The sequence below is a fragment of the Cnephaeus nilssonii genome (genome assembly GCF_951640355.1).
Source record: "Cnephaeus nilssonii genome assembly, chromosome: 6".
Lineage (NCBI taxonomy): Eukaryota > Metazoa > Chordata > Mammalia > Chiroptera > Vespertilionidae > Cnephaeus > Cnephaeus nilssonii.
In genome coordinates this window covers 23,876,043-23,894,368 of record NC_137077.1, presented here as the reverse complement: position 1 = coordinate 23,894,368, position 18,326 = coordinate 23,876,043, and the positions used below count along the sequence as shown (strand labels likewise).

At 40.3% G+C, this 18,326-nt stretch overlaps 1 protein-coding gene across 1 annotated transcript; it reads right to left on the bottom strand.

Moving 5' to 3' along the window:
• Positions 1-211: 211 nt before the first annotated feature.
• CREBL2 (cAMP responsive element binding protein like 2) lies at positions 212-17,631 on the bottom strand. The gene is made up of 4 exons (XM_079774292.1): positions 17,359-17,631; positions 7,893-8,090; positions 6,322-6,466; positions 212-3,508 (listed from the first exon to the last, which is right to left on the bottom strand). The coding sequence occupies exons 1-4, from the start codon at positions 17,371-17,373 to the stop codon at positions 3,504-3,506; spliced, it is 363 nt and encodes a 120-aa protein (XP_079630418.1). The 5' UTR covers positions 17,374-17,631; the 3' UTR covers positions 212-3,503.
• Between the last annotated feature and the right edge of the window lie 695 nt (positions 17,632-18,326).

Below are 18,326 nucleotides of genomic sequence, written 5' to 3'. Positions count from 1 at the left end.
TTTTGGTGTACAGGATGATGCTCCAACCAACTGAGCCACACCGGCAAGGGCATCCTCCCTCTTTTGCTAATAAATGAGGAAACAGGCTGAAAAATTAAATAAATCAGATAATGGATCCAAGACCAGTTTTCTGCCTAAATCTCACTCTTTTTACTACTTTATTCTTATACAGTCATAGTTCAGTATAGTGAAACAGACAATTTGAGATATCTCTGGTGAAGATATTTTATTTTTCATAAAAATATAATTGTACAATGCTCTTCAGAGAAAGAAATAATCCCTTCAATGCCCCCCAAATACCATGTGGTTTAACAGTAATCTTCCTCTCCCATAAAACTAAATATGTAATTAACAATAAGCAACTGATTTATTGTGAAATATAGCATTTATGTTTCCCTTTATTTTAACTAAAGGCAAGTCCAGTTTACACCTACACTTTTTTGTAATAAGCCAAATCAAGTCTATCATAACTCAAAGATGAGAAAAGAAAATGCTAAATGGTGAAGCTGATAAATACTGCCAATTAGCTGGTAAATTGTGATATGAATTTGCTGCAATAAGATAGATTCTGATTTAAATACAACAGAAATATTTTAGATAAAACAGGAAAAAAATTTAAGAACTTCAACCATATCCTAAAACTTGACCTGGTCAGACTTATTCTGTATTATATTCAGTCACCATATTATATGGCAGGTCTATGCTAAATTAATGACAGTTTATGACTGGTCTAAATATACAAACATATTCCCCCCCTTACCTTCCTTTCTGTGGGTAAAAAAGAAAAAGAGAACATCCCTCTGACTCGGAGAGCGAGGAGAACCGCACTGACCCAGAGGGACAGAGCTCACTGATCCTCACCCTCCGCTGTGCCCTCTCGGCCTGTCATTACAGGTACGTGAGAGGTGCTAGGTGTCAGTGTGCTGCTCCCCAACTGAAATGGGGGAAGAAATGCTCCAGCTGTTTTAATCAGTGACATTTATTGACATGCTTCAAGTGGCCAAAGCGTGCAGCGAGCACAATTCCCAAAGCAATCAAAATACTCCTTTTTAAAGCCAAGAACTTTCTCTTGGTTTTGATCTACTCCAAAATACCCAATCGATAGGTTTAGGAATAAACTCAAATAAACTGTAATTTACTTTCAACCCCAAATTATACATCTTCTACCTGACCTGAGGACAGAGTCACTGCTCTTGTAAAGGTACTGGGGCTAGGGGGGAGGGGGTATAGCTCAGATAAATGACCCTGTAATTTAAAATTGCAACCAGAGAAGAAATACTTCAAGCACAATGGAGACATTCCATTGAAGAGCCACATTCATTTTGGAATGTTTGCTTTGAAAACAACTCTTCTGGGTAATTCGAAAGGTACTAAACAAAGTAACACAGAATAAATACATCTTGCTTGGGTTGTTTTGCAAAATAAAAAATATACATTTGAGTAGACCAGATGGCAAAACAGACCCATTACAACCTGAACACTATATTTAAAACACTTAAATTCTGAAAGCCTGAATATTAACAATCCTTTATCTATATTTGTGATCCTAAAAAGACATTAAATACTCTTAAACCCCCCTGTCCACCAAAACATAGAAAGACCCAACAGTCTGGGCTAGTGGTATATCAGTAGTCGCACAGGACTGGATTAGAGATCTGAGTTTGCAACCTACGCACAAGAGATCTTTAGGAACTCAACTAAGGGGAGGCACTTTATTCAAATGCATAGCCTAAGAGAAAGGGGGTGGGGAAGTACCTTGTTATCTGAAACTTTGTGGTCTACCTCATGTTCCTTCTCATAGAACATTTCATAACAAAACATATTTTGTTTGGAAGCCAAATATTTGCTTCATTAGAGCCAAGGACAATTATAATTTAGCAGCAATAGGGCACACAACTCCTGATTTAACTATGGGAAAGAAAAGAGAGAGACTCTCAATGGGGAAATCAAAAGATTCCTAGCCCAAACCGGTTTGGCTCAGTGGATAGAGCATCGGCCTGCAGACTGAAGGGTCCCAGGTTCTATTCCGGTCAAGGTCAAGTACCTTGGTTGCGGGCTCATCCCCAGTAGGGGGCGTGCAGGAGGCAGCTGATCGATGTTTCTCTCTCATTGATATTTCTAACTCTCTATCCCTCTCCCTTCCTCTCTGTAAAAAAATCAATGAAATATATTTTTTAGAAAAAAGATTTCTAGGTCTATTTGAGTGTATCATAGTATGAGCTGGATTCCTTAACCATCCCTCCATTTGATGGTCAGGGAGAAGTGAATGTCACTTGGATGGGAACTGGAAAGGACTACTCTGCCCCTGTGCACCTCCTAGTGTGGTGCTGTGCATAACTCTAGCTCCAGTGTTTCACTCCAGCGTGGAGGCATAGCCGGGCCTGAACCAGATGCACACCTACAGTGTGTTTCGTTCTGGCTCAGAACACATTCATAAGGAAACTCATGTCAAGGAACAAAGTAAGTGTTCTGATTATGGCTACAGCCATTAGGTCTATCAGCAGTTTGTCCCTCATTTTGTTCCAGATCTCTTGAGGCAGAAACTCAATCTCAAGCAGCTAATTTTAGTCTATTCTCTTTAGGAAAAATTTCCAAGTTAGTTGACTCCACAAGGAAATGTGTGTGAACATTCATTCCTGCCCTCCCCACATACACATAGAGACATACAATAGAAACACATACATATGTATACACCCTGGATTGTCAAGATGATGTATGCTGCTGAAATGCCTAAAAGGTTATTTCTTGTTTAAAAATAAAATTTGAATCATTATTCTCCACGTATGGATTAGGCCCGAGCAAACTGTTATAAATACAGTTTGAGAAGACAGCAACAAAAGTTTTAAACAGAGGCTGTCTTGAGGGCTTTCCTGATGGATGCTGTTAACATGTACATTATTTAAAACAGGCATATCATTATGGATTATAAAAATAGAAATGTATATACTGGTTAATACAGATTCACAGCTTATGCTGGAATGGCTCACAGGAGAAATCTTGGTTCATGCAGAAAACAGACGTTACTCAAGTACATATAAAGAAATAAAATTAGGTCCTTAAGGCCAAGAACTTAGTCATCAGCCCATTTGGTTTCTCTTTGCAGGGCAATAAAAAACATGAAAGGAGGTGACACCTAAACACACATACACATACAATTACATGGGAAGAATATAAATTAACCAATAAAGCAATGTGGAGTTAAGGTGCAAAAATACAATCTTTACCCATTTTTCTCTACTCCTGTGTTTTCAAGCATTGCAACATATTAAATGCCATGGGTGGCAATACCAACCAGAACGTTTGTAAATTTTTCTAAGTGTTAAAAGTTGAAGCAAAATCCTTTGAGATCCAGGATCACACATTTGGTAGAAACTGCAGATTTACAGAGATGACTGTGGAGCAGTGGGTAGTAAATGAAGCCAAGGAATACAATCTTGTCTCTTCATCCTTCATAGGAATCAGGATATTGACTTCAATCACTGACTCAACATTTTATATGATGTTCACCCTGAAAAACAAATCAAAGTTACCAATGTAAGAATGGTTTTAAAGTCAATGAAATTTAGTTAATCTGTTTTAAAATGCATAAAAAACTTTTTAGAGTTTGGTATCTAGCCCTGGTCGGTGTGGCTCAGTTGGTTGGAGTGTCGTCTCATGCATTGGAAGGTCGTGGGTGCAGCTCCTGATCAGGCCTTATGCTTGGGTTGCAAGTTTGATCCCTGGTTGGGGAGTGTGGAGCATAGGGGAGGCAACTGATCCATGTGTCTCTCTCACATCGATGTTTCTCTCTATATATTTCCCTTGCCCCCTCTCCAAAAAAATCAATTAAAAAATTTAAAGTTTGCTATCTACAGGAAGGCTATTTTAAAATACAGACTGAAGGAAAACAGAACTGACTTGCCTTTTTATTTCCTTAATTCAATTTAGATTGAGCAAACGTTACCTCATCTAATAAAAGTTAACAACATGCCAATACTTCAATTTTATAAAATTTTTTAAAAAATAAAATGTTTATGATATTTCCTAATACTATTTCAGGTGCTCCCAAAGCAATCACAATGATGAAGAAATCAATGACATGACATCTTCATTCTAAAATCTGTACAGTCTCCTTAACAAATGGTGCTGGGACAACTGGAGATTCACATGCAAAATAATTAATTTGGACCCCTACCTCATACCATATAGAAAAATTAACTCAAAATGGATCAATGACCTAAATGTAAAAGCTAAAACTAAAAAACTCTTAGAAAAAAACATGAGGGTCAATCTTCATGATCTTGGATTTGGCAATGGATTGTTAGATATGACATACAAGGCACGAACAATAAAAGAAAAATAGATAAAGTGGACTTCCTCCAAATTAAAATCTTTTGTGCACCAAGGGACACTATCAAGAAAAAGAAAACCTACAGAATGGGAGCAATATCTGAAAATCATATATTTGGTAAGAGAATCCAGAATACATAAAGAACTCTTACAACTGAACAACAAAATGAAAAAGAACTCAATTAAAAGATGGGCAAGGGACTTAAAGAGACATTTCTTCAAAGGAGATATACACATGGCCAACAAGCACATGAAGAGATGCTCAACATCATTAGTCATTAGGGTAATGCAAATCCAAACCACAATCAGGCACCACTTCACACCCACTAGGAAGGCTATAGTTTTTAAAAATGGAAAATAAAAAGTGTTGAAAAGATGTAGAGAAATGGGAAGCTCCATATATTGCTGGTGGGAGTGTAAAATATTTCAGTCACTGTGGAAAACTGTGTGATTCCTGGAGAAGTTAAATATAGAATTGCCATATGTCCTAGCAATTCCACTTCTAGGTATATACCCAAAAGAATTGAAAACAGTTACTTACACACTTGTACATACATGTTCATAGCAGCACTGTTCACAATAGCCAAGAGGTAGAAATAAAAATCCATAAAAGAATGAATGGATAAACAAGTTGTGGTATCCATATACAAAGGGGTATTATACAGCCATAAAATGGAATGAAGTACCGGTATATGCTACAATGTGGATAACCTTGAAAACATTATGCTAAGTAAAAGAAGCCAGACACAAAAAGTCACATGCTGTAGGACCCATTTATATGAAATGTCCAGATTAGGTAAATCCATAGAGATACAAAGCAAATTCATAGCTGCCAGGGTTTTTTTTTGGAGTGATGAAATGTTTTGTAACTAGATAGAGGTGGTGGTTGCACAACATTTTAAATGTAATAAATGCCTCTGAATTGTTACTTTTAAAATGTTAATTTTATGTTATGTGACTTTTGCCTTAATAAAAAAATTATTTATAGTGATGGGCCACTATACAAGACTCAGCCTGGACTAGGTGAGGACCTGGCACATACACCTCTGCTATCTCTTCACCTATAAAATAAAAAGTGTAACACCTTCACATAATTATTGGAGGAAATACTTAAGATACTTAATTTAAGTGAAAATACTTTGTAAATTGTAATGCAAAATACAAATAAAAGGTATTATTATTAACAATAGCTAGAATGGTATACTCCCCTTTATGGAATAGGTCAACTTAATAAAAAAATATTTCCATAAATTTATCAGTTGCACTTTATAGACCCCATGTAAAATGCATTTCAGTATTTATAATCTAATCATTTTAATTGCTTATTAGTATACTAGAGGTCTGGTGCACGAAATTCGTGCACGGGGGTGGAGGGGGGGGGTCCCCTCAGCCCAGTCTTCACCCTCTCCAATCTGGGATCCCTTGGGGGACATCCCTCTCATAATCCGAGACCGCTGGCTCCTAACTGCTCACCTGCCTGCCTGCCTGAGCGCCTCTAACTGCCTCTGCCTGCCGTCCTGATTGCCCCTAACTGCGCCCCCCGCCGGCCTGGTCGCCCCTCACTGCTCCCCCTGCTGGCCTGGTTGCCCCACGCAGTCAGCTATTCAGTCGTTTGGTCGCCCCTCACTGCCCATCCTTGCCGGCCTGGTTGCCCCATGCAGCCTGCTGTTCAGTTGTTTGGTCATCCCTCACTAACCCCCCTGCCGGCCTGGTTGCCCCACGCAGCCTGCTGTTCAGTTGTTTGGTCATCCCTCACTAACCCCCCTGCCGGCTTGTCGCCCCACGCAGTCTGCTGTTCGGTTGTTACTGTGAGGGTGTCCTGGCCAATTTGCATATTACCCTTTTATTAGTATAGATTATAAACATCAACATTTTATTTATTTAAAGATAAATACAGAGGGAAAAAAGTCATACAGAGGCAAGTGGTCAATAGAAATCCTACCTTAAGACCCTCCTCTACCTACATAGAAACTCTCCAGGTATTGTACTCACAGGAATTGGTGTTAGCGTCTGTTTTCCCAGCCTTCATGTGCCTGCTTGAGTTCTGCTGAGATTTGCTCTGCTCTTCTCCAGTCAGTAGGGCCTTTATTTCAGAAGGGATTTTTCCTTGGTCCATTGCCATGCACCACTGCTTGTACTGAAATATGTGAAATATATTTAAGTAAAATTTTACCGGTCAGAGTTCAGGAACCACTGGTAGAAATGCTAAGAACTCCCATGTCAACAAGTCAAATTGGCTGCTGGGAATTCCATCCTTCATTGTACTTCCTATTTCCAACCTAGGACATGGATGAAGCCTACCATCTTTCACAAGAGGGTGAAAAACTGCTGCTGAATCTTCTGATGACATACTGGAGTATTGCTTAGATTAAAAAGGCCCCTCTGGTTAAAAGACTGTCTCCTCACAGTGTGCTACCAATTAGAATTCACTTCTTTTGGCTAATGATCACATTATTTCTTCTACTCCTAAAATAAATACTTTTGTAATTCCTTTCTCTCTTTCATAAACATTCACTAAACATCTACTTTCTTTTATATAATATATTTTTATTGATTTCAGAGAGGGAGAGAGAGAGAGAAACATCAATAATGAGAGAGAATCATTGATTGGCTGCCTCATGCACGCCCCCAACTGGGGACGGAGCCCACAACCCAGGCATGTGCCCTTGACCAGTATTGAACCCGGGATCCTTCAGTCCACAGGCCGACGCTCTATCCACTAAGCCAAACCAGCTAGGGCATCTACTTTCTACCAGAGGGCCGGAGTGTGTACTAGGAATTAGGGTATACAAAGATTAAATACTCCAAAGACTATGCCTTCAAGTGGCTTACATTACAGAAGGTGAGAAATAATTATAGCATAAATCAAATTCAATATACTGAAAAAGAAATTACTGAATAGTGTATATCTGAACTCTCTTTATGCCCCAACCTTATTTTCATACCTTCTAAAAAGTGGAGGTAGCCTATCATAGTTTTGTAATGACCATGGTACTATTCTCTCTCTCTTCCCCAACCTGTCACCTCCTCCCTTGAGCTCACAGTAATGGGGTTTCTATTCTCTTTTACATTTCTACAACCACCACCCAAAATCTGAATGAATAAATGAAAGAATGAAACATGCCAAATAAATAAATGTTTAAACAAATGGTATCATACTATTCATATTGTAGCATATTGTTATATTGCTTTTTCTCCTTAGCAATATATTGTAAATGTTTTTCTATATCAATAAACATATAGGTGTACTATGATTTTTACTGGATGCAAAGTAGTCCAATATATGAATTTACTTAACCAACCCCTTATTATTGTACATTTGGGTTATTTTCCATTATTTTTCTATCATAAACAATCCCTCAATGAAATGGTCATGTACATTCCACTCCTACTAATAGTGTATGAAAATGCTTATTTGCCAACATCCTGAATGACCAATAAATATGCTTTCCCATGTCTGTCAAATGGATCGACAGGTGAAAACTGGTTTCTTCATGTTTTAATGTTTTGACTGTGAAGCTTCGGTTGATTTTTTCCATGCATTTATTGTCAGACTTTCTTACCATTTCCAGTTCCTCTCTGAGGGCACATATGGCTCTTTCCCGACTGGATACCAATTCTTCCAAATACTGATACCTCAGTTTCTTTCTGGCCCGGCATTCTCTTGCACTCTGCCGGCTCCTCTCAAGTTTTGCCTTCAAGTCAATTTTGGCTGGCTTCCGACCACGTTTGCCAGGCTTCTTTACTTTGCCTCCAATCACCTTCAGCAAGAGAGAGAAGAAATAATTTTTTTTGTCTTAGTTCTGTGTCTAAGAAAGTGACTATGGCTGTATACTAGCATGGAAAATATTTATAAATAATAAATGAAGAATGGAACTAAAAAAGCAAATCCCATCAAATGATTTATGAGGCTTTGCTTCATAATTTGTTTTCCTGGTACCTTTGATACCATGAATTTGAGAGAAGAAATAATATAAGTTTTCATTATTTCTTCAATAATAAACTTCAAATAGCTTAACAATAAACTTTATAAGCCATATGTAACTGGATAATAAAAACTAAAAGATTGCCGAATTTTTATTGACTTGATAAAATAATAAGTTAAAAATCAATATTCAAAATTGTAAGTTCAGTATGACCTCAAAGAAGAAAGGATGTTATTAACAAAAGGTCAACGAACATTTCTCTGATGGGTATGATTGTAAACAGCTTTTTCTCACCTGTATTATTAATGATTTTTAAATGTTTACAATTAGAAAAACAAAATGTGTATGTAAAATTATGCACATATAAAAACAAACAGGTATCCTAAGCAATGTGACAATAAATTCCCTCTTCAATTGTGTTGAGCTCAAAGGAACACACAGGCAGTCCCTGAAATCCTCAGGATACTTCTCTTCTGCCTTTATTTATTATTATTTTTTTAAAAATAATTCTTTATTGTTGTAAGTATTACATATGTCCCCCCTTTTCCCCCCTGGACCCTCTCCGGCCTGCCCCCTCCCCCCAGGCCTTCAGCACCCTACTGTCTGTGTCCATGGGTTATTATGCACATATGCATACAAGGCTTCTCTCCTGCCTTTAGAAGCCTATAATTATAGTAAAATCTCCTACATTGTCTCAGGAGATTTCTACCTGATATTCATTTACCTGCATAGGCACAATTTTTTGGTGACTAGCAAAGTAACTTAATCTCTTTCATTATTTAGCTTTGGTACCTCCCCACGTTCTTATACAAGATGTAACCATGAGGATGGGGACGTTTTACATACATGAGCCTGAACTTACACATCAAATAACTTTTTTTTTTAAAGAAGTCCTTTGAAGGGGGTGGGGGGAGGGTACCTTTATTCCAATGAACAAGCTTGTTTGGAAAGTGCTTCAGGAGCCAATTTCTGACAAGCCACAATGCAATATGCCTTTAGAGGCTATGTTATTTTAGAGCAATAGATTTTTCTTTAAATTCCCAAACAACTGGATTATCCACTTTGTTTATCTGACGAGGTTCTGAATGATGTCCGGTTCCTTCTGAAAGTTACCCTCAGAGAATAAAAAGTACACTGAAAGGAATATTGCGGAGGCTTTAAAGGCCATTCTAACAGAGAAGATGCAAATCAAACACTGGCAGATCATTAGAATACCTGTAGAAACCTTCCCAGGTAACAAAACTCAAAAGGATTTGTTTGAAATCACTATTAATATCATATACTAACAATGCCCTATAAAAATCAGATCATTACTAAGTATAATGGTTGGATCAAGAAAACCACACTTTAAATATGCATCAGCCACATTTACCAGACCCTGTATCATAACATGATGGTTAGCCACTGCATCTAGCATTTTATAGGATGGCTCTGAAATGAAATTGAAGGGGGGGGAAAGTCTTTCATTTCCACCACCATCTTGAAAGCTAGCTACTTCAGTACTACTCCCAAATTAGTTTCAACTTTTCAAAAACTGGTCTTTTAAAGCTGTTCCATTCTGCATCATCATGTCTTTGTTCCAATATACTAATATATGTCTCAGGAAATTTTCCCTCAGGGCCAAATATTTGATTAGCAATTCCAGGATGACTAGTTGATCCAAATATTACCCTGGGCTAAATTATGCTTATCAACTGCACAATTTTAATAAAGTATTTTGAAATCGCCTTACATTAAAACAAAGTGTACTTGCTTTGCTACAGCTTTTAAAAAGCAATATATTTACAGCAGAAACTCTTGTCTATAGAGAAATAAATGGTAATCACATCTATTTTTTATGTTGTAAAATGAGTCATCACACAACACTATCTATATTGCTGATTTTAATTAATGCAGGAGTGGCTGCTTTGAGAAGCCAACAAGAGAACACAGAGTACTTCACAGATTTCATTGATTTTTGAAACACACCTAGCACAGTCATAAAAATCAAACAAAAGTTATAACCCTTTGTTTAGTTTTCATGGTAGCAAAATATTTAAATTGGAACTATTTTATTCCCTTTTTTATTAGAAAGGCAGAGTAAATTAACCCAGGGTTCCTGTATTTTATATCACCTCCTGTAAAATTACATTTTAAGTCACATAACACCACCTCTCTAGCTTAACTTTTCCTCAGGAACAAGTCAAATTTTTGGCTTATGGTGCAAGCTAAAATCTCATCAGTGTACAGTTTTCAAGAGTCAAGTATATCACAGAATTATTGTAAATTTTAAGTATAATGATGTGCGACAGCATTTTGTAAAGGAAAGGTTATTATACAAATGTAGGTTACTATACTAGTTGCCAACTACAGTAGTTAACGAAACTTTATATATTTCATAAGCCATAAAGATGGCAGGACGAATAGGGGAAGTTAATTAGAAACTAGGAACCAGAAACTAAAACTGAAATCAACCTCACAAATTCCTTAAATATCCCTGGGCCAAAAATCATTCTTACCTATGTTTTATAAAATTTTCACAAACTCAGTGATAACCACATTGTCCCCTTGCTCTCTCCTATTTCTTCTGTGAGGAAATAAGCTTTTTTCCTCATCTGTATTTTTTATGATTTTTGAATGTTTCTAATTTATGTGTTCAAAAAGCCTGGGAATTAAGAAAAAACGACTGGATTCAGCCAAGAGAGAGTTCCTGATAATTCTAAATTAACCATTATAGAAAAAGACAGAATCGCTTGCAAAGGCCTGAGCGTAGAGGGCACAGGCTTCCCAGTCAACAGGTTTAACTTCCGCAGAAAGAGGGGACATGACTGCAGCTGCATGCTCTTTAGGGCTTATGAAAAGAGGAGGTCTCCAGGGTCCAGAGTAAATCCTGTTTCAAATGGGCTTGAATCATTTTAGGCACAAGAACAACATAAATTCAGGGCTAAATCGGGGTGTGCAGAGAGGGAGCACTCAGTGGACAAGGCCTTGACTTAGGCACTCTACATGTTCTCTCATATTACTTCACACCACTTCAGGTGAGGTAAACCCTACGATCCTCATCTTTTTCAGGGAAAGAGGAACAATTAACTCATTTATTCAACAACCATTTATTGAACACCCACTATGCCCCCAAACACTGTAAAACTCTAGGAATATTAATATAAGATAGGGTTCTTACTTTTAATGTATTTAGACTCGTGAAACACAGCAGACAGAAAAAAACAATAACATTATAAAGGGCAGGATATTAATTTTATCTACAGGAGTGCTGGTAGTGGACACACACACATATATGCATAGCGATCTCTTTATTTCATAGATGACAAATTTTTTTTTTATGATGACAAAATTTTAGCTCAGAGATTTTCAATGTCAGAGAAGGGGCTAGACCCAAGTCCTCTGATTTGCATTATAGCAACTTGTCATAAGATAACTCACTGTCATCAAGCATGACTATTCTCCCTAGGTTCCTAGGTAACACTCTTTAACTTGAACATATAATTCCCCAAAAAGGCTCTACCTAAAACTGACAGGTGTTAAATACACACTGCTAAATTAATGCTATGTAGTCATTCATTTAATCCAGCTCACTGTGGCATTAGGCACTTGGGAAGGCAGTGGTGAGGTTAACAAACCTTTTCATTTTATGCTTCCTTGAAATTTTTGTTGTGACTCTCCACACCCACCCACTGAAGTCATGCCAATTTATTACTTTATAAAATCTCCTCCTCTTTATTCCTACCACCTACATTAGGCAGGGCCCTCAGAGATTATTACAATAGGTTCCCAATGGGTCTTCCTACCCTCCCTTTTATCCTCCTTTTCTTTCCCCCCTTCCCTAGTTAATCCATCTTGCAAAGAGATGCCAAACTTCTTTTCAGCTTATTATGATCATATTTTTAATTTAGTGTATTTTGGTGTGTTTTTCTTCATTGTAAAAGAATAACACCTGATCATTACAGGGAGGATGAACTTTAATGGCCCTTTGGCCATGTCACTCTCAAACTCAAGAGAAGACCTTTGGCTCAGCACTGCTTACTAGGTCACCACATCCAGTATATGAGTTTCCTGTGGCTGCTGTAACCATTACCACAAACTTGGTGGCTTAAAACAACTTTAATGTCCCTTTACACAAAATTTGCCAATTCCTGCTCTAGCTTGTGACAAAATACTTATTTGCCAGTGCAACAAGCTTTAGCACAGGATATTCCCTTTTCCCGATTTTCTGGGGGACTCCTATTCTTCCTTACAGATTCATTCCTACTGTGTGAACCATGGCTGACATACCCAAACAATTAGGCATCCATTCTAGTGCCCCCCAAAACCACTTTGCCTCTACTGCCCTCATTTCTTATTTCACTATATTGTAATTATTTTCCTATGTGTCTGCCTTGCCCACTGAAATGTAAACTAAGAATAGTTATGAACTCTTATTGACCTTTGTATCTCTACTGTCTAGCATAGCGCCTGTACATATTCAGTGTCCAACAAATGTCTGATAATTAACAAATAAACAAACTTTTCTGAGAAGAAAGAGCAAAACATTATTTAAACTTCAATTTCAATTGGTTTGTGTAGTATTAAAATTACCCCTTAGGGTTAAACTATCTGTAGAGGCAACCTGGTTAAAATGTGCAAGTAACCTAGATCGGAAAGGCAGGCACATTAAAATATTAATATCTACTGTCAGGTATTTATTTAGTAGATGAGCTGGCTCTTCTGTCTTAGTCTTGTGGAAAGTATTGATGGAGTAGAAAAACAGAAATGGCAGAAAATGTCTGAGCATTGTGGTGCTGCCCAAGGAGGGTAGCTCCAACTGTAAAGGAAGGCTAAGGGGCCAATAGTGGGGGATCAGGGGCCAAAGCTCAGGTCTGGGAATGTCAAAGAGATTTTTTTGACCAACTTAAAAATTTTTGCAAGAAATAGCACTACTCACAACAACTGAATGGAACAAAAGAACCTGTCTTCTAACCTAAGGAAGGTGTAAGAAACCTCACTTTCAGGTAACTGTGGGTCAGGCAGGTGGAAAGGAAGTATGGAGGAGAACAGTAGCCCACAGAAACATATTGTGACCAGCAGCTGGCCACCCTCTCATCAGTACCTCAACTGGAACTTGATGCCCTACATTGTCAGGCTGGGAAATAAAGTATGGTGGTCTTTTATCAATTTACTAGAGGCCCGATGCACGAAGATTCATGCAAGAATGGGCCTTCCTTCCCCTGGCTGCTGGCACCACCCTTCCGCTCCGGCCTGGAGCCGCCTTTCTGCCTCCCTGCCTTCCCACGCTGCCCAGAGGCCCCGAGCTGCTGGGGCGGTGTGAAACACCTGCGTCCTGCCCCACCCCTGGCCACTTGGTGCCTGCGTATGCAAATTAACGTGCTATCTTTGTTGAGTTAATTTGCATACTCACTCCTGATTGGCTGGTGGGCATCACAAAGGTATGGTCAATTAGCATGTTACTCTTTTATTAGGTAGATAGTCTGCAGCAAGAACATATCTGGTCTAGGATATTTCAATTTACTCATTCATTCATTCATTCAATAAACATAAAAGTCAAATATAAAACAAGAACCTTCTGTCTATGATCAAAGCCCCTGAAAAGATCACATTTCAATTTTCTTTGTAACTGAATGGAGCAGGTCAGGGAGAAAAGGCTTTCATAAAAACAAGCACTTCTTTGTAGAGGTGGACATGCAGGTGGGCTTAGGAGACTACCTTTCTCACATAATCTAACAGTTTAGGGCAGCAGTCGCCAACCTTTCAGACCTCACAGACCACTGGTTGGCAACCGCTCCAAAGATTTCCTTAAACCAGCGGTTGCCAACCTTTCAGACCTCACGGACCACCGGTGGTGTCTGCGGACCACCGGTTAGTGACCGCTGGTTTAGGGCACAGTTTAAGTTCATTTCATGTCCCATCCCATTGCCCCTATCCCATTTGGGGGCATAGTTAGGAGCAAAGTGCAGGAGTAAACAGAGCCGCAAAAGTTACACAACAGTATGCACTTAAGAATTAGTAAAATGTGCCCTCGCTGGTTTGGCTCAGTGGATAGAGCGTGGACCTGGGGACTGAAGGGTCCCGGGTTCAATTTTGGTCAAGGGTTGCGGGCTCGATCCCCAATAGTGGGTGTGTACAAGGCAGCAGATCAATGATTCTATTGTTGATGTTTCTATCTCTCTCTCCCGCTCTGAAATCAATAAAAATATATTTTAAAAAATAATTAGTAAAAGGAGCATGTTAGGTGCCTACTACACTATGCTGAGGACCAAGGAAGTCACTGCGAGGTAATACAATAATGGTAACATTTTTTGAGTGCCTACTATGTGTTATAGACTCTGTACTCGAGGCATTATTTCTAATCCTCAACAAAGCCTGTGAAGAAGGTATTGACCACTTAACGGGTGGAATGTAAGTTCAGAAAAATTAAAATAACTTAGCCAAGATTTATTCCTTCCCAACTAACCTAGTAGAGATCTACTCAGTATTTGAACTCTGCTACTTAGCACTTTCCCAAGCCCTCAGTTTTAGATATCCAATATAGCTCTTGCTTTATTTTTCCTATTTGTTATCATCTGCATACTCTGGCTGGTTGGCTCAATGAAACACATTAATAAAGCCCAGGTACATTAGGGCATTCTCTGTAATGCCACTCTGTTCCAATTCAATTCAATCACTATTGACAACCAGTACTCTATGCCGTATTAGGCACAATCCTAGACACTTGGGAGGCAAAGCTGCACCCACATTCAGATTTGTCCTGCTCTTACTCCAGGAGGCAGAATGTGGAGAGCTCTTGGCAAACTCATTTATCACCACCGATGAAAACAACTCAGGATACAGAATCTTTATAAAGGGAGAACCTCCCATTATCATCAACTGTTTCTTGACCTGCTCATTCAAATACTGCCTTTCTATCATTGCTGCTCTTGCTCGCTTCATCCTCTTCCTGTTGCCCTGGCCTAGCTGTCAGTGTTGTCATCCTTTGTGCTCTCACCAGCACAGCTCCCATACTTCCAAGCCCCAATCCTCACCTTCCCTTCAGGAAACAGTGGAACCTGAGACTCCATCGCCCATACATAATGTGAGGAAGAAGTGTGTTATGTGTGTGAGTATGGATGTTTGTATGTACTAGGAAGATAACACAATTTTGCAGGACTGGGAGCTGCCAAAGCCTTATTATTTAAGGGTTGTTTCGCACTGTCTGACTGCGGAAAGCAGCCCAGTCTTTCTGTACATGACATTTAAATATTACTCACCCAGACCTATGACATGTAGTCAAAGTGAAAGTAGTGTATTCACAGAGACACTATTCATCCACTGACATCTGAAATGGATTTTGTTCTCCACACTCATTAAAGATTTAAGAAACTGCTGGTTTCTAAATTCTTTCATAAAAACAATGAATTGATAAAGAATGAAAACCCAATTTATTTTGTGTTACCTGGAACCCTATAGGAAGTAAGCTATGAACAGTCTACCCCCGAAATTTAATTTCACTCTTCTGGGCAAAACAATAAAATTTTATACCCCCTAATAGTTTGCTTGTTTTAGAAATAACTCCTAGGTGACTTTATAGGTAAGTAAAATAACTCAAAATCTTAAGCATTTTTCTTGGACTTCTTTGAGATTATTGAAGACTTTGAGAAAGTTATTAAATGTTTCAAAGGTATGAAAAGGAAACAACTGAAAATTATGTAGACTATTCTGTGAGAGTCTCAAATTTAAAAAAAAAATTAAAGAACAATATGTTATTTTGGCATTCTTAAACAGCCATAACATGATTTTTTGGGGAAAGATAATGGATACAGTATGTGGATTTAATTTCAAAATTAATAGTGAAGAGCAAGCTAGCAAAAGCATTTTGGAAAAGTTATTTTCTGATTTTTCTGGAACGTTTAGAACTCCCCGTTTCTGTCTGGGAAATACCACTTCCTATTAGGTGGGGCTTACTACTTCACAAGCAGACCGTTTCTCTAGGTGAGTCCCAATTCCAGAGTACTGTTTGGGCTTTCCCTTCTATCACTTTTCTCAGAGCCTTCTGCAGGAACAGGAAGAGGAGATAATGTAGAACAACACAAGCAGTACAGAGAAGCTGGAAATCTTTTCAATCTCTCTGATTGATAGGTGAAACCAAAACTGGACAGCAGCAAAATGTTACTGGTTACCTGGGAGGGGAAAAGGGCACCCAAACAAAGAAAAAGGCCACCTCCAGCATCATGCTGAAGAGTGTAGAAAGTAAGACCTCTGGATAGCAGAGGGAAGGAGCAAGTCCCACTTCAAAAACTGGCAAATTCTGGAAGTCAGATGATCAATAAGCTGACCATCCCTATCTCCATGAAATAAAACTGATCAACACTAATGTGGATAGACATAAAGACAAAAAGGTTATACATATGAGTGACCAACCATGAACACTGCTCTTATCATCATAAGGATAATGGATTTGGATAGAGAAAGGGGGTACGATGGGTTATTAAGATAGATTTAACAAGGAAGAATTCACTACGTTTCTTCGAGAAGGCTTTCCAGAAGAGGTTAGCTTCCAGACTCTGGACGAATAGCAACAGGAGCTTAGCAAAGTGTTCCAACCAACCACAGGAAAATAGCTCGGAGGGGGAGTGAACTGATTATATGAATGGGGCATTGAGTAAGGGCGCAGGAGAGAAGAAAGGGGAACAGTCAAGGGAAATAGGGCTGGTTCAGGGTGTCCCAGTTAAGATCTCCAAACTAGAGAAAGGCTGGGCGGGGGCAAGGGAAGGCAGAAAGGGAAAGCAAAGTAATTCCTTCACCTATCTCGGTAGGCAAGTCAAGGACGAGGGTTGGCACTACCTGGAGGAGCTGACAAACAGGCTTGCCCTGAGAGTGAACATTTCCCAGCGGAGAGGGCCCTTTTTGGAACGACGCGGCCCGCAGTGCCCTGAATTCCTGGGTGGGTGCCCGGGGGTACTAACTGAAGGCGCGGGGATACCTAAGGCAGGTGTTTCCTGGGTGTTGGCATGGACTACAGAGCTAAGGCTCAGCGGCGGGACCCGCACTTAGCGACAAGCAGGCGGCGGCGGCGGCGGCGGCGGCGGCGGCGGCGGCGGCGGCGGCAGCTGCGCGTGCAAACCACAGGACTTACCTTACTGTCATCCATCTCGGCAGGCAGGCCAGCCTGGCCAGGCGCTCCCTCCCCCTGCCCTCCCAGCTCCGCCGGCCGGGCCCGGCCCGGCCCCCGCCCCGGGGGAAGAAGGGGATATGGTTCTGACTGCCTCCTCTCGCCTAACAGTTCGCTTCCCTGGTGCCACAGTCACGGGGATGAGGGACCGGTTCAGGAATGGCAGAGCGGACCCTGGAGGCGGCCCAAAACGCCTCCCTCCGCCGCCACCGCCCCCTCCGCCCCCTCCATGACAGTCTGGGTGTGTTTACAGACGCCCTGGAGAGCTGCCGGGACACTAGGGTGGGCGGGAGAGCGGCACGCGGAATGGCCCCTCCGGCCGCCGTAGCACCGCGGAGTTCTGGGGATTGTAGTCTCCCTTACCTCAGTCTGTACGCGGCAGGCTAGGAAGGAAACTACAATGTCCACAGGGCCTCCGCCCAGCGTCTGTTTTCCTCCGGCGGCGAGCGTTGCGGGGGCGGGGCCAGGCGGGAGGCCCTGACTGCGTTTCCCACAGTCGCTCCTGGGGAGGTTTGGGCCTGGGGATCCCAGCGGCTTGGGCGCCTGGAGGAAGGAGTCTGGGGCCCCGCGGAGGCGGGGACCCCCAGGATCCCCGGAAGGTTTCTTATTGAAAAGGCGCAGCTGCTTCGGGAAACAATTTGGCGGTTCCTTCCGATTTTAGACAGAGTCACCATATGGCCGGCAATTCCCCGAGAAAGGGGAACACATGTCCGCATGGAAACTTGCACACGACTGTTCTGTCCTAGAAACTTTATTCATAATAGAGAGTGGAAGCAAACCAAGTGTCCTTCAGTGGGTGCATGAATATGGCCAATTGTAGTGTGTTGTTAGGAATATTACCAGACAGACCATAAAGAGGGATGAAGTACTGATTCGTGCTACAAGGTGGATAAGCCTGGAAAACATGCAACATGGAAGAAGCCAGACAAGAG

Coding starts and splice junctions, on each gene's coding strand:
- CREBL2 (XM_079774292.1), bottom strand. Junction 6,467..7,892: donor TCAGAGAGGAACTGGAAATG/GTAAGAAAGTCT, acceptor CACATATTTCAG/TACAAGCAGTGGTGCATGGC.